The sequence below is a fragment of the Electrophorus electricus genome, chromosome 13 (genome assembly GCF_041902795.1).
Source record: "Electrophorus electricus isolate QZ-2024a chromosome 13, ASM4190279v1, whole genome shotgun sequence".
Lineage (NCBI taxonomy): Eukaryota > Metazoa > Chordata > Actinopteri > Gymnotiformes > Gymnotidae > Electrophorus > Electrophorus electricus.
Window position 1 is genome coordinate 17,861,706 of NC_137509.1, and position 20,795 is coordinate 17,882,500.

A 20,795-nucleotide genomic window follows, 5' to 3' on the forward strand; every position below is an offset into this window, starting at 1 on the left:
ACAGATGTATATGTATATTGTATATGTTGTATACTCTACAGATGCAGAATTTAAATCAAGGGTCCTTTTATATCATGTTTGCTTAGATACTATGCAGTGAGAGAGTAATTTCAGATGACCGGTCCCTCCATTAATCAGTTAGTCAATGAAGAAATCTGAATACATATTAAATCACATTCTAAAAAATGCAACCTTATATGCAGCTCAGCATTATAGCAATGCTTGTTTTTGTAACTGCCAAGTAAAATTACTACATAAAAAAGGAGATTCAAACAAAAATGCTGGCAAGCCCAGCACACAACCACAATGATCTTGCTGTGCTGACTTTTGGCAAAGATGGTCATATACTGACTGGTTCTGTTGTGCCAGTGTAATGGAACAGTTTACCTGCACTGACGAAGCCCCAGCCCTGTTCATGACAGAGGAGATTAAGCCCAGTCTAAATCAAAAATCACTGAAGGCTAATCCCACCTTGCTGTGTTCCAGTACATTTTAGTTCAATAAATGTGCTCCAGACCCCCAAGCCCTAATCATCACCTATAAGCAGTAGATCACATTTTGTACTGCAGCAATGTTTCCAATAACCACACTGCTACAAAATATATATTATCTTATTGTGTCCATTTTTTTTTGTTTAATTTTGCTGATTCAGCATTGCAATTGTCAAGTGGTACTTCAATTTGTTAAAGTGACAAATAAAAGTCTCAGAAACGTTCAAAGAGTACATGCTATTAAATGCGTGTATCTTGTCCCTTAGGTCCATAAGAGTTTTCTTTTGTTCTCCTGACATTCCCTTCTTCCATTTGAAAAGGGCCAGCTGGATTTTTATACAATTTACTGAGTAATGTGGTAATTGACAGAACAGGTGGCTGATGAGATGGGGCTTTTCACTAATGACCCAATGCCAGGCATGAACGGTCCTTTAGTCCTGTTACATGAAACATGCATTTAACTGCTTTTCATTTCAATGCCTTTTTAAGTCCGTTTTAATTATGTAGAATGTCAGGTTGTCACCACTTTCAGTTACCAATTAAAGTGATCAGAGACAATCTCTATCACCACACACACATGCTCACATGCACAACATGATGAATGGCATCACAGATCCACCGTGATTCAGAGAATTTGTATTTTTATTTCAATGTAACACACACACACACAGACTTCTTTCAGTATGGATATCGTTGGGCTCTTATGTTATGACAATCTAATAATACCATTTTGACTATGGAGCAATGTCACCCTCTAGCGTCAGACAAACAGCACTTAAGCAATGACTTCACAGATTAGTGTTTTCCTTTATTCAGTAATTCGATGTTAATTTCCATAAAACTGTTGAAGTAATTGGAGTAGGAAAAATCAATAAACTGTTTAAAATATGTCCTTATATAGAGAGGTATTTCAGGTGCATTGTCCATAATTTGTTATTATCTTAATGGAGGACAAACTGAAATTGACTAGTGCAAATATAGCAGCTTGTTCTTCCTCCAGTGGTCCTGCAGGAGTCTCTGCAGACCAGACTCTCGATCAACTCGCAAAACGCCACCAACTATTGTGATAAGCAGGAAGGCAGAGAGATCGCAGGCTGGTTCAAAGTAATGCTGTGTTTGTCATCTTTTGGTATGTTTTTAGAGATCGAGTCCAGAAAGTAAAGGATAAATAAGCCAATTCAAACATTCACATGTGAAAAATGTGGTTTGTGTTAAACCCCTTGACCTAAATATTGACCTGCATCAACAATTATAAAGGATAAGCGATGACATCTCATTTTTCAGTAGCATGTCATTACAGAGAGCCCTTGGACATGCCGAGCACTATTTCCGTCCCCAGTAAACAGTCGTGACAAAAATTCTCCGAAATCTTTTACAAACCGTCACTTAAGACAGAGTGTGTGGTCTGCGCCGGCGGTGTCTTTGTGACTGCCAAACTGCAGTAGCTAGTTGAAATTTCAGTTCCCATGCTGACGAAAACCCAAACTCACTTCCCCTGATGGAACCAAATAATGAAAATATTCACATCCAGACGCCCTGCTTCATCTTTTTGGTTTCACGGCCTCTGAGGTAATTCCTGCATTACCTCCTACTTGTTTGTTTTTATTATAGTTTATGACAAAAACATTGCACTACCAAATCGCTGAAATTTTATAGTTTCAATAGACAGGATAACAAGCAACATATGGTAGCAAATTACATTAGTGTAATTTTTATGACATACTGGATTTCTCAGTAGCACAGTGTGGGTTGACAGTCATTCACTGATGTGACCCTGGTGGATTTGGGTTAAAAGAAATGAGCTTTGGGGCTTCCTAGTATGTGACATTTTTTTTTTGTTAATGTGTTATGAATGTGTCACATCAGCCTTTGAGTGGGCTCAAAATACAGAACAATGTATTCTGGATGTTTGGTAGACCACTCTAGTGCCTCAGGATACTTAATTGCACCCCAATCAAACGAGGAATCTTTCAGAGACTCGCAAGTGGTAATATTAAAGATACATCAAGATGTCTTATAGGAGTGTGTAACACTGACTTTGATTGTTTGGTACATGCTGTGGAAGAGGTTGTTTCAACTGACACTGCTGGATCCTCATAGAGAACCCAACTTTACTGCATCTACATTTACATTTACTGAATCTAGATGCGATTTCCCAGCTACTGATGGAGGAAAACAAACACTGCTTCAGAGAACCTCTAACTGTAGGAATATTCGAGAGAGACCATCGTTTACAAACTATAAACAAAATTCTAAGACAGTAGAAAAAACTATCCCCTCGCTGGGCATAGCGCTGCAGAGCAGGACCTTACGGCTGAGGCTGAAGTGTTGGCTCCCTGCTGTATGATGTCACATCCATGACCTCACATCCAAGACACCCCTCAGTGTGGAGGGAGTCCCGGAGGGGGCTCGCTCACTCCTCTCCAGTCATCCATGGCTGAGGAGCACAAGTTCTAGCCTAGGCGCGGTAAGGAAACAAAAATGTTGTCTCGTCTTTTTGTCGTAAATGGTTGACTCTAAACCATATTTTTCCTGGCCTGGGTGAGTGCCAAACCATTCTAAGTGTTAATCAGGAAAATTCAGACCGGAGACTTTAAAATCCTCATGGATCATTTTAAAATCAGAAATTATGTGACTTGATTGAATCTGCTCCAGTCCTAATCTACTGTACATCATTACCATACTAGAAGGGAAAACAATATCTGAAAGCAAGTTAGGGATTAATGAAACCACTTTGGAATATTTTCAAAATGAACAAATCAAATTTTGCATTGCTACGAGCTCAAATAGCTACATAGACCATAAATTCAGAGGATCTAGATTAATATTTGGAGGGGTCAAATCAATGTCAGGTCATGAAAAGGTTGCCATGGAAATGACTACCACCCCAAACAGTCTAAATAATAGAAGTACAGATGACCACTTCAAAATAAAAGCATTTATTATAAAATGTACAGAATCTCAAAAGTTCTCCTTATGTTGAAATGGCACGACAGCTTATTGGATGAGCAGACCTTTTAAATGTAGGGATCAGAGAAAGCAGATAAATTGATCTTTGCTATAACAGTACATTTTGTGAACTTAGACAATTTGTGGAAATTTTAACCAGTCATCCCTTGGAACCCCCCCCCCCCCTGCCAAAAAAATAGATCCTGACATCAGAATGACTATTAATAACAATGAGGTAAAATCTTTGTTTTTTCCAGGTCTGTAGTGTTTGGTGTTGAAGCCCAATTTGCTGTTTAAACATTTAAGTGAAAACAGCACATAAATACCTATTTAGATGCTTTAATTATGTTAGTAATGATAGGCTGGTCTTTCAAACATTTGGCTCTCAAGTGGGCTCAAGTCTAAAAAAATCTTTTCAGATTCACTTGGCAAAGAGGAAAAAACTTTTTGACTGAAGTTCAAAGTAAGATCTGGAGTACAGTATAAATCAAAGTGGTTTAGGTAAAACTACTGTTCAAAGATGATTTCATAATGCTAATTCTTTTGTCAACTGAACTCGGAACTTCTTTGGGGATAAAACAATACTGGAAATAAACATACTGTTGATATTCAGAGGAGAGTGACGCCTCCCAGTGAACGAGTTCTGCTGCAGACGGCGGATGTAACAGAGAGCATGTGGATCACCAGGATGAAGTAACGCATGCACTCAGAGGCATGGACCTTCTGAAGAGTAGTGTGTATAACACTGATACCTTCATCAAATAATTGTTTTTACACATGACATTGCCATGGTAACTAACTGACCTCAATTATGGTCATTTTCTGTGCCAGGCTGAAGAGTTGGAACGAATGCTTTAACTTAGCATATCGTTGCAAAGACACATATCCTTCCGCTGTAAACAAAGGCCATCTGCCTGCAACCAGCGCAAGTAGGCTGGAAGGTGGAGCACGGCCAGCACAAATGTGTCTCTCTCACACTCTCTCTCACACACACACACACACACACACACACACACACACACACACACACACACAGGCACACAGGCACACACTCTTACCGCCTATGACTGTTTTAAATTACATAGGAAATGCCACAAATAATCCTGCCACTCATTTTTTAGCACTTGGTTTTTCCATCTCCTCCTAAGGCAGTAAAAGTTACAAATCCCAAACCAATAATACCTGAAATGCTGAAATGTTAAAATGTAACAAAACTAGCCACATGGCAGTAAATGAGTAATTTCAAGTTCATCCATGACCTTGACAGCCATACCATCCCCACTAAGAAATACAAAATAGATACAAGCACTGAAGACCCTTGAGTCTATAAAACCGGCCCACATTATGTAATGCGACAATAAAAAAGTGACTATCTCCCGTTTTCTCTTACATTAAATTACCAACTTAAATAAATGGAAAAAGTCCTATGAACAACCAAACTAGAGTTCCCATAGTAGTGGTGCTCTAGTAGTACCAGGCAGGGTGAAAGTTAAGGGCCTCTGGACCGTGCAGCTCCTGTAATACTGGAGAACTGAGGTAATGCTACATGATATGTAACTCATGTCCTGACATGCTCTGAAATGAACATGATGATATGTGCTTCATGTGCTGATAGTCTCTGAAATGGTCATGATATGTAGTGGTGATGGTGGGCACAGTACAGGTACCCCACACAGTTTTCCCAAAAAAGAACAGACAGCACCTCATGTCCCAAGAAATGACCTAAAGAATAAAACAAATGTTACCACTGGGCAAACATGTCCAGCCAATCAAGTTTTGTGTCTAATTTCAAAAAGGAGCAACCGAAGCACGTAGAGATGTTTGCACTTCGCTGTGAACAATAATAATACGTCAGACACTGTATACTCCCTCCTTTCACAGGCATAGTTAAGATGATCCTGAAAGGTTATTGGTAAAGCCAAGCAGTCCTTCAAACCAATCGACCAATCAGCTGGTGCGGCCAAGCTGAGGTAGGTGTCCAGAGAGATCAATCGCAAAGGTGAACAACAACAACAAAAAAACAGCTGACTGGGTGAGGCTGTGGTGCCACCAGGGTTGGTGGGTCAAGGCTGTTAAGTCAGTCCTGGAAATCAAGGTGGAGGCTATCTCAGCCCTGCCCTGGAGGTCATCCACTCCAAGCCCTGGCCGAGCCTGAAACAAAAGCATAACCAATGAGCCTGCATGCAATGTAAACATGATTCTCCTTCTGTGTCAAGGGTGGAAGTTTATGTATCTCAAGGGTTCGAATACGTATCTCTCACCCTTCTCCTGTGAGTGCGCAACAGGACTGAATGTGCCAGGGATGGTCTTTGATGGCGCTAAGGGTCAGATATTTAGATATCTCTGCTGCAGACATACAACCTTTCATATCTTGCTTATTGGCAAAGATCAACACAGCAGCTTTACGCAGATCCTGGAGAGAAAGACAGTGAGCGAGAGAAGTAGCCAGAGACAGAGCAGGACAGAGAGCGCACGAGCAAGCAAGAGTCAATCAGAGACAGAGAGAGCGAGAGATGTGTTCAGCATTGTTTTTTTTTTTTTTTTTTTTTTTTACCTTTTAGGACCACATTTAGATGCGTGTCTACCAATCCTGGTCCTGCACGGAATATTTCAGTGATGTCCCTGCCTTTATCATACCTTTATTAGTTTAAGGTGTGTGCATTGGGGCAGGATGACTACAGGGTCAGAACTGAGAAACAGGTGAGCAAGGCAACGTGTTCTTTAAGCAAAAAAGTAAAAAAAAAACTACACAAGGAATACATTTAGATAAAAAGGGAGTACAACTTTCCAGTGCAGAAGCAGCAGCAGCAGCAGCAAAAAAAAAAGTTTCCACTTCTGCAAACACAGTTTGTGAAAAGTTGGGCTTGCAGCTGTTTGTCTTTCACAGTCCGCATTCGTAGCCAGTTCACTTTTCCTGCATGTGCTTGCAGCACAGAAGGAGGCCTACTGTTTCCTATACATGAACCTGAACACTGACTTAACACTTACTTCAGCAATTGGAATTTCTGGCTTAGTTGAGCCAGTTTTTGTTTTTTTAACCATACTAAATTGAACAGAGGTAATGGTGGGTGGTACAGGTTAAAAGGGGGTACATTTTGTTTAGCACACGCGGTCTCAGGACAGTGAGCAGGACAGCAAGAGGGAAAGCACATGTGTGCATGGTGTAAACAATTCCTTACCTCATGAGCCAACATTCTGTACAGCTCCTCTTTAGAGATAGCGAGCCTTTCTCTGTCAGTGCTATCCACTACCAGAATGATAAACTAAAGAAAAGAGTCATACACACACGTAAACAGAAGGTCATCAAATGATCGCATTACAGTTGCCTCTCTAAAAATAATCAACAACAATAGAGGAAGGGTCTATGTTTGGAAAGAGTACAATGTAAATAGCTAGGCGTGTCCTCGGTGTATGGGAGTGTGTGGGGCCGAACAGATTGCGGTGATTTGGAACACTATTCAACAGCAGGCCCCCACTCTCGCACACATTGAATGGCCTTGACCTTCCTTTCACTCAGCCCTCTTTGTTGGTTCCTGACCTCTGAACCCCAAGCCTAGCATACACAGCAGCTGGTTTGGATGACTGGCACACCACTGATCAGTTCACCAACAGAGAGGCACTGCCAGGGTTAGCACACAATACTGCACATGCACGTTTGCCCATTAGATTATTCTTTTAAACTTAATTATCTAGTAATGTTTTTGATGAACAAGTACCCAGTGAAACGGCACATTCTTATTGTTTTTGCAATACTAACTCTCATCACTGCTATAGTGTTGTGGAACTGGGATATTTAACTCCAGTGCTTAAATCCAAGCTGCAGTCCTGGATCATGCAATTGCGAGTAATTTACTCAACAGATAATGTACCCAACTGTCCACTAGGGTTGTCACCCCTGACTCCTTGGTAATCAGAGAATGGAAAATCTGAATTGCCCTGACTCGAGGACTGGCATTTGAACCTGCCTTTGTGACACGTTTGCCAAGGATTTTATAATCACTGGTAGTAACCCTAAGTTTAGGACTTGAGGTTAGTAGTGGAATCTTTTGGTTGTAGGGTTTACTGGAATAACACACAGGCATATGTTTGACGATCCTAGGATCCTGGAATGTGATACAATTATGCTGCTGAACCATTACCTCAGTGTTGGAGTAGTAGGTGTTCCAGGAGGCGCGGAGACTCTCCTGGCCTCCGATGTCCCACATTAGGAAGTGTGTATTCTTCACTACGATCTCCTCAACATTGCTGCCAATCGTTGGAGATGTGTGGACAACCTCTTTCATCAAGCTGTGACAAACAGTATGGTTAATAAATAGTGCAACTCCCACTTATATTACCCACATTCATAAAGCAGGTACTACTTACAACTGGTAAAGAATAGTGGTCTTCCCTGCATTATCAAGTCCCACAATGATCACCTTGTGTTCTGTAGGCCAGGGAGCAAAATACATTAAACATGTATTAAAACAAAACACCACCACCATTAATAATAGTCCTCATCAAAATATGTAAGTAATTTTATCTAACACAGTTGTACTGTCAGTAGAGATAAAAAACCCCCCCCAAAAAACAGTGCACAGGCTTAAATATTATGGTCTACATCAACTCAGGAAAGTCATGCCTCCATAAATAGTGGAAAAGGGCTAAAATGCCCCATGTTTTCACTACCAGTAGCTGCCCAGCTGTTCCCATGGCTATCCAAAGGCCCTTTTTACATACCAGAAGACTTGTTCCTCCAATTTAGGGCAAGTTCACTTCCTTCCTCTGGCTCAAAGCTCAACATTGTTGTGTGGCCCTATGGCTGCCCTGAGCCTATTACCAGTGTCATACTTTCAGCACTTTCCAGATGACTCAAGAGGCTGAGCATGCTGCATCAAATAGCATGGCCAAGAGAAAAGCGATGGGTCATTGCCAGGATCAAAGCAGTCAGGCCAGTTTGAGGGAAACCCATTGAGAGCATGCAGAAGAAAGAGTGCTCATAGGCTGACTTTTCACCTCCCCATTTAGATATGGGCCAAGGGAAGGAAGCCAAGTCAAGCAGCTTGTGAGAGTCATGATGGCCCCACAGAACGATATAGGACAGACAGCACATCATTACTTCCTTGGAGTGAGCGACCGAGACCAACCGTGGCCCCACCTTCCTGAACTAGACAATGCAGTCAACTGAAAAACACAAGCACTGGCATCCACATCAATTCACGTGATTTGGCATGTTTTAAGACAATGTCAACAGGACACAAAGCCATTTAGTTTCTCTCTCTCTCTGTCCTTTGACACAACCCAAGTGTGGATCACAGTGAAAAGATGCAGGAAACAAACCACTGCTGAATACACACTGGCTTCCACACCTCTAGCTCAGCCACAACACTGAAGATAAAGGAGTGAGTGGTTCTTCATATAGTCATCATATAGCATTGAACTTGGGGCAATTCATCCTGACTGAAACAGGAAAGCTGGGATTTATGAGAGGAAGTGGGATAATTAATTACAGACAAAATTCCCTTTCTGCAGATATCTTAGAGGAATTAGGCTGGCTAATCTGTAAATGTTCTTGGACATGCCAGGGTCTGGCAGTCTCCACATTTAGAGCACAACAGCAACAGTTCATCTACTATTTTAGTGTCTTTATATTTGCGATTTGGTTCCCTTGGTCTGGACCATAGATTACAATGGCACATTCATACCATTTAGTCATGGTTCACTTGGTGTTCAAACTGAGCCATCCAAGTAGAAGATGTTATCAAAGACATATGGATGTGGTCAAATAAATATTGAATGTGTGTGGTCTGTTTGATGAGTGTAGTCTGTACTGTGGCCAGGTAGCCCTTGGCTGCTTCTTTGGTGGGCATCAGGCAGCTTAGAGGAAGCCCTGAGAGGAAGTATGATCACTTTTGATTGCAAAGTTTAACTAGCACTGAAATTTTAAATCAGGAGAGATAGACATCGCTGCCTTCCTATGGCATTTCTATTAATTTATGGTGGTTATGTACTCCTGACAAACTCTACACAAGAATAGACTCTTCTTGTGGTTTCTATAATGAACACATCTGTTTGACATTCCAGGGGTCTGGAGACTCTGTTTGGAATGTTTGTGTAGAAGCAAGTTACTTCACCATGGCCTCAAACATAACCAACCATTTTCTGAAAAGAAAACAATATCTACTTATTTTAGAGGACTTCAACCTGTTTAATAGAACTACCCAAAAAAGGTAGAATAGTTATAGTAAATATGATGGAGAAGTGCAAATCACCTTTCAAAAAAAATAAGTTTAATGATCCAAAAAGAGTCTTAGAAAAAGGCAGCATTTTTGGTTTTTATCCTGAAACTTTTCTTTACTAATACTCAATGTGTTTGTCAAACCAACTGTAGCTCCAGGTCAGTCTTCACAGCTGCTCATTCTGATGAAAGCACCGGCTGCTCTGCTCATGCCAGGATGAATAACGTAACGGGAAAACAATACAGGAGGAAAACGCCTTCCGTGGATGTGTTTTGTCTACCGGTCACCCAAAGCATCAAGCCTTCTGTCATTTCCTTTGAGCCAGAAGACCATGGCGTCTGTTCTAAAACACAATAGCACTGGGGGTGGGGCAAGACAGCCTTCCATATCTCCACAGGAAACAATGTGACACCCACTGTCCCCAAATAGTGTATATCTTGAGATTAAAATACAATACGAGGCAGCTGTGGATAAGCCAACCTATGAGTTCCTATGGCTTTTGCTTAACACTGTTTTATTATTATTTCACTTAAAGAGCAAACTGATATTAAAAATGGAAAACTTCCCATGGCTAACATATGAGAAAGATACCATAAAAGACTACTCTAAAGGGCATACCAGCGTCCTCACTTTAATGTAAAATAAGAGATACCGAGCTCATACAGACAGGCAAGATACTGTGACGAGACAAGACACTGAGCTCCAGCTATAGAGCAACACAGCTATGCTAAAGTGGACCATTACTTAGCTAACGTTACTATATGCGGCCCATTTACTACGCCAAATAAACTGGGATAAACGCATCCTTTAATAAATGGTTTTCAAACTCGATGCGTAGTTAGTGAACTTATCAAGGCTTGTAAAGGCAAGTCATCACTATTTGGCTCCAACTGCAATAGTTTTATTGTATGTAAACGGTCACCTATAGTTATGAAAAGAGCGCACCTGAGTCGAAGGTAATAGTTCATATCAGGTATCGCCTTGCTAACGCTAGAGATGATAATACAGTCGCTATAGCTGATATATGTTAGTTGATATAGATGATATAACTTATATATGTTAGTTGATAAAGGTTAATTGAAAATAGGTTCGTTGATATAGGCGGTTAGGTTATCTACCACAGCCCTCAGGTAGTGTTAACGGACTCCGCTAGCCGTTTGTCCCCTGTGGAACATACAAAATCTTAAGACTTTGGCCAGTTTGATGGCTAACGCTACTTGTCATCAATCTAAATCGAGTAACGTTACTCTTTAGCTGACACTGTTCAAACTGGTCAGGATTTCTCAGGACGCTATACTGGTTTGAAATGGAAACGTTATACCGTTATAACCATGCAATAGAAACACAAGCTGACCTAACCTAACGTTATTAGCCAGCCACCTGAAAGTAAGCCGTTTACTGAAACAGAAAAATCAAACAACACTTAAGTGCTTACCTTGATTGCAAAAAAAGCTCCAAAGTTTCGCCACAATTAAACCCATGTCTGTTGGTGTTCAGATGATTTGTAAAGAATCTATAGCTTCCAAATAGCTAACCTAGCTCTGTACTAGCTACAGAGGCCTTCGCCAACCGTTATTATCCGACGCCGGATAGCTAGACTAGGCTAGTATAGGCGAGCGGGCTACACATATCACTTCCAGCAACTTTATTCGCTTGTGTATAAAATCGCAGGTTATTCCCAGATCCTCTAACGCCTTTCCTTTGTCTAACTCACTGAACGCAGCTCTGGCTAAGCCTTCCACAACATCTTAGACGCTCTTTAATTATGGTTGTAGTCCAGAGCCAAACCAGGTCCCAGCGTGGACAACAAGGTTTATGCAAGGCACAGACAATGCAACTCAGCTGGATAAATCCCTCACTAACAAGGAGCAGCGCACTTTCAAACACCCCCTGCAAAAATGGGGGACGTTTCCCCAGCGCCTGCTCGGGTCCTTGTGGGTCTCCAGGAGCGGCTATCCGCGTAGATCAGAGGACAAGCTCAGAAGTCCCTTAAAAACGAGCCATCCCCAACCATACATATACGAGAGAGTCGTCTTCTCTGGTGCTTCACCGGCAGTTGGCAAACCAACCAGTAGGTTTAATACTGCCACCAGTCTTCGAGTCCCCTTAACGCCACTGTAGGAACTACGTTTCCCGACAGCCCTCACACCGAAATGCGCCCACCAATGACGACTAAGGACGGCAGACAGGAACCAAAAGATAGCTAGCGCAAGTATATACACTTCGCCATGGAAATTTGAAATTAACACATTATGGGTTGATATGGTGTTTGAACGATGGGAAACTAATTTATCTACTTTGCTCGGGACATTTAGTGAGGTAACTTTGGTAAACTGCTCAACTAATTCAGTCAAACGTATCGTTTCGTCGGCTGGGGCTTGAAGCACTGCTCACCTCAAACCATGCAGTGTAAAGTTGTGTATGCTAAGAATGGGAAGATTTCTTCTTGTTAGTTTTCCGTTAATTGTTCATTGTGAGATGTACATGAAACATGAACATGAAAACATGTAGCTCTAGATACAGAGCTGTGTATTTCATGCCGTGATATTAGATGAGTTCATACACCATGAGTGACTGTATGCAAGGTTATCAAGAGTGTTTGTCCAGTTGGTTTAGCAGAAACACCAAATTATTCATTAATCACGTGTTATAGCCCATTACGCATTTTTATTAACAACCGAAAACTGCTTTTCATTTCTTGCACTTTGCAGCGTCCCTTATGTCTGTGATGAACAAAAACGTTTTCCGTCAGATTGCCTTAAGGCAGGAAGTGCGTGACTATCTCCGCAATGTCTACACGAATAAAGAGGTCAGGAATTCTGCTTCAAAGCAGTGGTAATGCCTGTCACTGCCTTTTCAAATCTACCTGATATATTTTTCAACTTAGTAGTGAATTTGTTTCTGTGGTTACATGATCATCATATGTAGCTTACATGAACATCTTGTGTCCACCGTCCCTACAGCTGGTGTCAGAACTGGGGGAGGATGAGGCAGAGAGAGTGTTTGCATCTCTGATGTCCTGCGTGTTCCACCCACCCTCCTTTACGTGCCTGAGAGCTAGCACGCACCTGTTCCCCATACAGGATGTGCAGCACAGGCTGGAACAGCATCTTGCACAGGTGCGTGTGTGTTTTATGTAAGATCATGTGTGCTTACAAGAAAAGGAGTAAAAATTCCTGTGTAGATGCTTGGTCACTTTTTGGAGTGCAGGTTGGGCTTAGGAACAGGAGTTGGTTAGCATGTCTGCAGGTTGTCTCATTTCCACACGTTGCTCTAAAGTGTTACTGATCTTCGTATTGAGATCAAAGTCACTGATGCAAAGATGCTAAAATAGGATTAATATATTAACCCTTAGATTATGGGTATAGTTAAGTCAGACATTATGCACTATATACTCTCTATATATACTTCTTTTTTGAGGTCAAAACAGTAATATTCCCTACTACACCTACATGTTGGTGAATGTACATTCACTCATTTGCAATGTAAAAATTATTTTATTAAAAATAAATAAAAAAAAACACGAGACGCATCAGTGTCTTGAAATGTGATGCTCACTGGGATCAGATGCCATAATGATGCACAAATACACTTGAAAAAGTGTTCACCCCCTTGGTGTTTTCCCTGTCTTGTTGCATCAGAACCTGGGATTAAAACTAATTTCTTTTGGTTTTTAGTTTTAATAGAATAATTTTTAAAAAGATAGATGGAGCCTTTCTCCTAGAAGCATTTCATTCTGTTAGTCCAGTTATTAGATCCTATATGTAATGGGTCACCCAAATAGGCATTACTGATCAGGTATATGATAACTTTTCCTCCTTCCTGCAGTGTCTAATATACCTTACTGGAACACTAACTTGTACATAGCTATTAAAACGCATAGACATTGAAAAGAGCAGGACCTCAAAAGTCTATAACAACCACATGGTATCATAAAATCATAATTTTAGAAAATATTAAATAGGTTTAAAATAATTATTGTCATATGTGGATATAAACACTGACTTTCAAAAGTATTCATACTATGAATAACAACTAACTTCATTACTTTTTACAGCCTAACCATGTTTTAATATTTTTGTTAAGTAAAATCCATACATTCTTTGTAATTACAAAACAACTTTGATTTGAATACTTTGGCCAGTCAGTGTGAGAAAACAGCATTATCATCAAAAGTAAGTCACAACTAAGTAGAAGGACCTACCGAGACCTTTTAATCACCTCACTACCAGATATGATGCCACAAACCTCTCTCGTCACAGACATGATCCCAAACCAGCCCAAATATAATTTCCACACTTAGCCAGGAGCACACAAAATGAACCCAACGATACACAACTATGAAATAAACACTGTAACAAGAGGCCAACCAAAATAATACGTAAGCAACACTACAGGGCCCTGATGCGCAGTAGAGGATGTGCCTCTCCCCCAGCCTGGACATTGTGGTGGGTGTGCGTGTTGGCTGGAGCTGCTCTAGGTGTGTGGAAAAGGAGCAGTACTGCTAGTGCTCACTAGATTTTGCAGCTTCTCAGTCCAGTATTTCCAATAGTAATCGGAGCACTAGGGGCTGTGATGCCCAAACTGGGAGGGTGGCTCCAGCAGATCCCAGGAATCTCCATCCGGAAGAGTGCAGTCCTGGGAACAGCTAAGATACTACACAGGACTCTCAAGCTCCCAGGATCTGGTAGAGGACCTGAAAGGGAAAAGAGTTGGGATATCCGTATATTTTATCCAGCCTTAGCAATGCAACCATCAAATCATGTTTAGGGTGGGAATTATCACCAACACAAAAACAGCACATTTCTGGAGCAAATGCCCCTTACAAATAATCACATCCTCACACAAGCTGTCTGTGCACTTCAGCGAAATATGGAGATAACAGGCCAGCGTGCAAAATGTTAGCCGAACCCCCCCAAACCTTTAAAAGTTAATCTAAAAAACAAACTGTCTATAATAAATTCAAAGCAATGCTCTTCTCGAGGACTAATTTTAATGCCATATATTGAGGGTGCAAAAAACACAGGACAAAATCTGTGTCCTGTAATGTGTAATCACTTCTGCCATTCACAGCGCATGCATAAAACAGTGCTTACATAACCCCTTAAAAGTATTTTGACACAGTATCCTACTATACATGTAAAAAGCTGTCTGAACTTTGTGACCTTTAACTATAATCATCCTGTCTCTTAGCAACCAGGAAGGGATTGCTATGGGGACAGCGTTCCCACTCCCATCTTTCGTCACCCACTACTTCCAGATGTGCTGCTGCTTCCGGTCAGCGGTCCTAGGTATACTGGGAATTCGAAATAAATGGTGGTTGGGAAAATGTCATCCAGATTACTTGAGAGACTTTCTTTTATCCATTTGCTTATTCTCTCACTGTTACTATGCTGTCACTCTCTCTCTTAGTGTTTAGCTCAGTTTCTGTTTTTCTTATACACTCCTTCACTCTCACAGACGGAAACAACACACACACACAGAAGAAAATACCCTTTTGTATCTGAAACATTGCGACTCACAAAGCCAAAGAAGTTCAGTCATAGAACTTGTTTAAATGACCGCCAAATGTAAAAGCTACCCATAAAAAACTGCACCGCTACCGTCTCCATCTCCCTGCTGTGTGAGTGTGTTCACATGCACAAACTCTGATCTTTTTTGCAGGGATGTGCGTATGCAGAGTTCTGAAGTGACTGTTGGTGCTCAGTGTGGATGTGCTGTACTGAGAGGTGCTCATGTCTTTGCTCCTGGTGTTCTCAGCACACCTAAATGTAAGGAAACACCCTCCTACACAATAGGCAGTCAAATAACTACAATACAGCCTATTAAGACATCCAAAGACAACTTTAAACCAAGCTGTGTGTGTTCATGTGTGTGTCAGTTATGAAGGTGGGTGATGTAGTCTCTGTGTTCTCTGATGTGGAGGGGAGGTGCACGCGTGGAGCTAAAGAGTTCCAGGGGAAGAAGGTGTTTCTGGGTAATGGTGTCTGTGTGATGGACCGCTCTGATATATTTTGTACAGAGGGACCAATAAGGTAAACTGCATAATTAAATTAAAAAAGAAACAGGCACATGCACAAATGCAATGTTATTAGCATAATTTTGAAGCTGATACTAATTAATTCTCTTTCTTTCTCATTCATTTTTTTCCCATCTCTGTCATTTCCCTGAATATTTTTCACCCTCTTTCTTGCTTGCTCTCTCTCTCTTTCTCTTTCATCACTCTCTCTTTTCCCTTTATCCATCCCCCGCTGTCTGTCTGTTTTTAGGGGTGTGGCCATTAGAATGAATGAAGCCATCTATGAAAGCCCCTCCTTTGACGGGGTGCTGCCTACCGAGCTATTTCTGCAGGTAGTACTCATATTTTGGACATTTCCAGGGACCATCTTTACATGCAGTGAACATATTCTGACAGATGTCATTCTCTGGGCCTGTTTAAACCTTTCATTAATGTTTCAGATCTGGCTTATATAAATATATTTTGCTGGAATATGTTTACACTTCTCATTAAAATGTGTTCCCTATATGACCAGATGAGATCCTATATTACTGTGCTGCATAAAAACTCCACAACAAACATTTCTGTTTTACTTCCTAAACATTGTTTCTCACCTGCTACTACCACTGTATTATATGCAGCCAAATATTGGAAAAACTAAAGTGTGCAACGAATCGTCAGCATCTTGAAGCTGCTTTCTGCATTGTTAACACTTGTGTTAAACATGGTCCAGGTCCGTGTCTGACCACTTCTGAATGTGGTTTGAGTGATCTGAGCACAATGCACAATTTTTGATCAACAAAAATGCATGTTAATGCAAGGTGTAAACAGCCTCTTTGAACTTCTCTCTCTCTCTCTCTCTCTCTCTCTCTCTCTCTCTCTCTCTCTCTCTCTCTCTCTCTCTCTCTCTCTCTCTCTCTCTCTCTCTCTCTCTCTCTCTCTCTCTCTCTCTCTCTCTCTCTCTCTCTCTCTCTCTTTTGCTCGTTCACTCGCTGTCTCTGTGCGTGTGCGTATGCATACACGGATACATGCTTGTCCAGAATCTGCCATCAGTGGTGGTGGGGCATGTGGTGGGGCCTCGTCCTGGTGAAAGGATTTTGGACATGTGTGCAGCTCCTGGGGGGAAGACCACACACATAGCTGCCCTCATGGGCAATCAGGTGAGTGTGTGTGTATGTCTGAGCAGCTCAGTTACCACTTCTTTAGTCAGGAGAAGGCTCCACATTTTTAGTATAGTTTACTGTCAAGTGCTGATGTTGGTCAGTCTCTTCTGTTTAAGTTCTGACCATAACCATGTTACAGGGTTCACATAGACTTCAAAACCCATTAAAGGTTATGCAAAGTTATGCAACTAGTCTTGGGTATTAGAATTCAGCTCTTGGAACAGAGTGGGTTTATAATGTCAGTAAATGTGACTGATGTAAAAGACTGGGAACCTTAATTTGTGATGGGAGACCTTGGTGGTGTCAACTATAATGGTTAACTATAATGTCAGTTATAATGGTGACATTTCTGACGATTCTGACAAAATTTACATTAGCGGTGTAGCTAGGATGAGATTAAAATATCTCTGTTGCCACTTTCATCTTCAATGTGGTATTGATTTTTACTTTTGATTACCAGAATTGCTTAATTTACTTTTATTTCTCCCATTGTGTCCCTCACAGGGAGTATTAGTGGCTCTGGACAAGATCAAATCCAAAGTGGAGAAGATTAGACAGAATGCCCACACTCTGCAGTTGGATTGCATTAAAGCATACTGCCACGACAGCATACAGGCTGTGCAGTCTGGAAAAACCCAGGAGCCTTTTACAGGTAGTGAGAAAATTGCCAAAGCATGATCTTATCATTTCAGTTCGTTAGAATTAACTAAAGCAACTCCTGTCTGACCAAATGATATGTAGGAAGGATATAAGTCAGAAAGATGTCATTCAGTTTGTGTGGTTAATGAATCTCTTGATTTGGAGAAAACAAAATGTCACTTTGTGAAAGGCATATTTTACAGTGCTTACCTGCAGTCCAGATTTTTCTGTCATATATACTGTTGCATATGTTTTTTAGATGTTCCTCCGTTCCCAGAAGAGAGTTTTGACCGGGTGTTGTTAGATGCTCCCTGCAGTGGGTTGGGCCAGAGACCCAACATGGCAGTGACCTGGAGTGTCAAAGAAGTTTGCTCATATCCACCTCTACAGAGAAAACTCTTTACTGCGGTAGGGGAAAACATGACACACACACACAGAAAACACAAAACACAACCTTTCTGTGTATCATATCCACTGCCAGTAGATGGTGCTGTTTGATGACTTGTCTATAGCAAGTCTATAGACCCCCAAGGTGACTGTTGGACCTACCTTAATATGTATTTCAATGTGTTTGTCTGCGTAAGCCATCAATGCGATGGTATAGCATTGTGTTTGTGATATCTATAGTTAATGGCCTGGGTTGGCCGTGTTCCAAGCTTTGTGGTAGTGTGTGATATACTGCCCACCTCTTAAAAAGAAAGGCACACGAGTATGTCATATGTCATTTACTGGTACTTTATGTCTGTTCATTGTGCATGTGTGCAACAGGCTGTGCGTCTCTTGAAAAAAGGCGGTGTAATGGTGTATAGTACCTGTACTGTGACACTGGCAGAGAATGAGGAACAGGTGGCGTGGGCTTTGAAAACATTCCCATGTTTAACCCTGGAACCACAGGTACGAGTATGAACTCCGACACGCACACCAGCACAAACACACCTTCAGTTAACCCTTAATGTCTGGCTAACCTTGTGATTAGTTTTATGCATGTGAACCAGTATAATCAAAGTCACAATTTTCTCAGTGGTGTGTAGTCTACCTAGATTTGTTTTCCACAAGCGAAGTCCCGCAATCCCACTATAAATCCCAGTAGAATTGGGCGACCCGCACAGGATTGCCAACTGGGCTTGGAGATTAGTAACCTGTAATGAAACCCAGCAATGTAAAGAAGGGAAAATGAGTCAAAGCTATCACCTGTGATAGTGAGGGTGCAATAGTCTACAGAGTCTACACTCTGTCCAGGGATGACTGTTTTCACCTTTTTATTTTTCCAGGAGCCTCACCTGGGATCACCAGGCATGCTTGGAGCTGCATTGTCACCTGATCAGCTGATGCTGCTGCAAAGGTTCCGCCCAGAATTGGCCTGGGGTGGAGCTCGTGATGGACATGCCCCTGAGAATCTTCTGTTGAAAGCCAGCACAGACACAATAGGGTTCTTCATAGCGAAGTTCATCAAGAGATAGTGGGCAATGAAAATGCACGGAGGCAATGTCTCTCAAAGACTTATCTGTCTACAGCTACGTGTGGCAAAGCTATAAAAACAGGGAGCTCTTGGAGCATTGGAGAGGCCTAAGACGACAGAGTCCAGAGCAGAATGGTTGGGTGAATGGTTGGGGGAGGCTGCCACGTGCAGTTCTGTTTCTGTTGCCTTGACAACAGTGACGACACATCTGCTGTGGTGACGATGGGTATACGTGCGCAGTGGACTGTGAACAGGAAGCAGCGTGCAGACAGAGAACAAGACGATATCAACAGTTTTACAAACACCAATGTATATGTTACAGATCTGAGTACTGGTTTTTATTCTTTGTTTATTCTGATGGGTGCAGTATAATTATTGAATAAGAAGTGGATGGGTACATGAAGAAGCTTGGGTGAATGTTTTTGTAAGTGAACAAAGTTTGTCTATTAGTGCAAATAAATATCTCACTCCAAAATGCAAGCAATATGATCTGGAACAAGCAACTTTAAATGCAAAAAGAGCATAATACACCACTGATTAACAACAACCAGTAAAAGTATCAGGTTTGATTCATTATGCGTCATTCTGATAAATAAAGGGTCATGAATGAGTGAATGTCTGGGTCCATAAATCTTTGCAGGACATTTTAATAATGCTTATTTTTGTTGTTTTGTTAAAAAAAAAGAAGGGGGGAGGGACCCCCCAGACTGAATGTGCACGTGTAGATGAAGGAGTAAAGCATTTTTGCTTCCGAATTTAGTCTTCCCCGCTCTGCCACCGTCATTCCCATCGTCATGACGACTTAAAGGGGCGGTGCTCCCCACCTGGGACAGTCAGATGTTTTGAAGATTCTATTTTTAGTGCACCAGCCGGATCTATTTCACATGCTTTTAACGCTCTCTCGATTCCTTCCTCTCACAGACTCGCGTTTCTTGGATGTTTCTTACCACAGAATATGTAGTACAGTTAAATACCTCACACAGACAATATGCAATTTATATAACAAGTCATAGAACATAAACATAGAACACGGTCATTATAAAAATTTTACTCTTGATAGTATTTACTCATTTATTATTTACTCCTTTTATACATATATGCCATATAGAAATATATGTACAGTTTACAAATGTATCACATGTAGCTCTTTAGGAAAAACAAAGGTGAATTCTAAATCACTTGTTTTTGGAGGAGAGCAATTATCAGGGTTAGGTTGTGCAATACAGGGATTAAGTCTTGCACAAATCAATAGATGTGTGATACAAACATAAAACACACGTGAACACGAACTGTAGCATGCACACAGATTCAGCCTACAGATGTGATTTTGGGAAAACATGCGAGTAGGCGATGTAGTTCTGACTGACCAAGATACAGCCCTCCCCTCATAATTCCATAACTGCAGCAGCGATGCTTGGCAGTTAGGAAGGGCTGCACTCTTTCCAGGGTGAAAGTGATCTTTTTGCTACTTAAGTAAGTTTGTAAAGTCTGAATAAATATCCAGAGGTGTGTTAAGTACTTCTGAAAAGAGCACTTCAAAGACTGTTAGTAATGCATGGAACCTGGTATGAACAAAACAGCATTGCGCAAATTACATCAAGCTTTAATTGTGGTATTAGCCATATCTCCTCACAGGCAAGTCCACATTTTTTCATTCCAGCTACTGTTCTTTTGAAATAGTGTGTAACTAGGAGTGCATACTTTCCCCCTGATATTGTGCTTAAGCTACCATAACTTTGGAAAGTACAGAAAAAGGTACTTCATGGGAAATATTACCTGCTTATACCTTAGTTGATCCTTTTCATTTACAGGAGTAATTAATTTAACTGTAGTGTTCCCTGTTTCTGCACAGTCATACTGGCAAATGCAATAAAGCCC

At 41.2% G+C, this 20,795-nt stretch overlaps 3 protein-coding genes across 9 annotated transcripts in view; 1 reads left to right on the top strand and 2 right to left on the bottom strand.

Annotated features, from left to right (window-relative positions):
* Nucleotides 1–3,414: 3,414 nt before the first annotated feature.
* On the bottom strand, nt 3,415–11,725 carry arl8 (ADP-ribosylation factor-like 8). The gene is made up of 6 exons (XM_027019394.3): nt 11,094–11,725; nt 7,806–7,866; nt 7,580–7,727; nt 6,620–6,703; nt 5,702–5,853; nt 3,415–5,591 (listed from the first exon to the last, which is right to left on the bottom strand). Exons 1-6 carry the CDS (start codon nt 11,137–11,139, stop codon nt 5,543–5,545), a joined length of 540 nt encoding a protein of 179 aa, XP_026875195.1. The 5' UTR covers nt 11,140–11,725; the 3' UTR covers nt 3,415–5,542.
* A 61-nt stretch (nt 11,726–11,786) lies between these two features.
* nsun6 (NOP2/Sun RNA methyltransferase 6) lies at nt 11,787–19,532 on the top strand. Of its 3 annotated transcripts, none has more exons than XM_027019378.2 (12): nt 11,787–11,870; nt 12,370–12,467; nt 12,622–12,777; nt 14,852–14,949; nt 15,323–15,429; nt 15,540–15,693; nt 15,928–16,009; nt 16,697–16,816; nt 17,324–17,471; nt 17,718–17,866; nt 18,227–18,352; nt 18,730–19,532. In XM_027019378.2, exons 2-12 carry the CDS (start codon nt 12,378–12,380, stop codon nt 18,916–18,918), a joined length of 1,419 nt encoding a protein of 472 aa, XP_026875179.2. In that variant the 5' UTR covers nt 11,787–11,870; nt 12,370–12,377; the 3' UTR covers nt 18,919–19,532. The 3 variants fall into 3 exon arrangements, with proteins under 3 accessions (XP_026875179.2, XP_026875178.2, XP_026875180.2); XM_027019377.3 differs by having other exon boundaries at nt 11,832–11,977; XM_027019379.3 differs by lacking the exon at nt 11,787–11,870 and having other exon boundaries at nt 12,370–12,493.
* A 442-nt stretch (nt 19,533–19,974) lies between these two features.
* Nucleotides 19,975–20,795, bottom strand: part of cacnb2a (calcium channel, voltage-dependent, beta 2a) — a 55,331-nt gene continuing 54,510 nt past the window's right edge. For all 5 annotated transcript variants that reach the window (XM_027019381.3, XM_027019380.3, XM_081694873.1 and 2 more), the window contains one exon: nt 19,975–20,795. This exon is cut by the window's right edge and continues 2,715 nt beyond it. The gene's annotated coding sequence lies outside the window, so the exon portion shown is untranslated.

Bases quoted from the DNA above. Each gene is read 5' to 3' on its own strand.
- arl8 (XM_027019394.3), bottom strand. From the start codon at position 11,139: ATGGGTTTAATTGTGGCGAAACTTTGGAGCTTTTTTTGCAATCAAG. The intron at 7,867-11,093 runs GTAAGCACTTAA...CCTGGCCTACAG, and splicing joins GAGCTTTTTTTGCAATCAAG to AACACAAGGTGATCATTGTG. The intron at 5,592-5,701 runs GTGAGAGATACG...CTTTTGTTTCAG, and splicing joins TGCGCACTCACAGGAGAAGG to GCTCGGCCAGGGCTTGGAGT.
- nsun6 (XM_027019378.2), top strand. From the start codon at position 12,378: ATGTCTGTGATGAACAAAAACGTTTTCCGTCAGATTGCCTTAAGGCAG. The intron at 15,430-15,539 runs GTAAGGAAACAC...TGTGTGTGTCAG, and splicing joins TGTTCTCAGCACACCTAAAT to TTATGAAGGTGGGTGATGTA. The intron at 17,472-17,717 runs GTAGTGAGAAAA...TATGTTTTTTAG, and splicing joins AACCCAGGAGCCTTTTACAG to ATGTTCCTCCGTTCCCAGAA.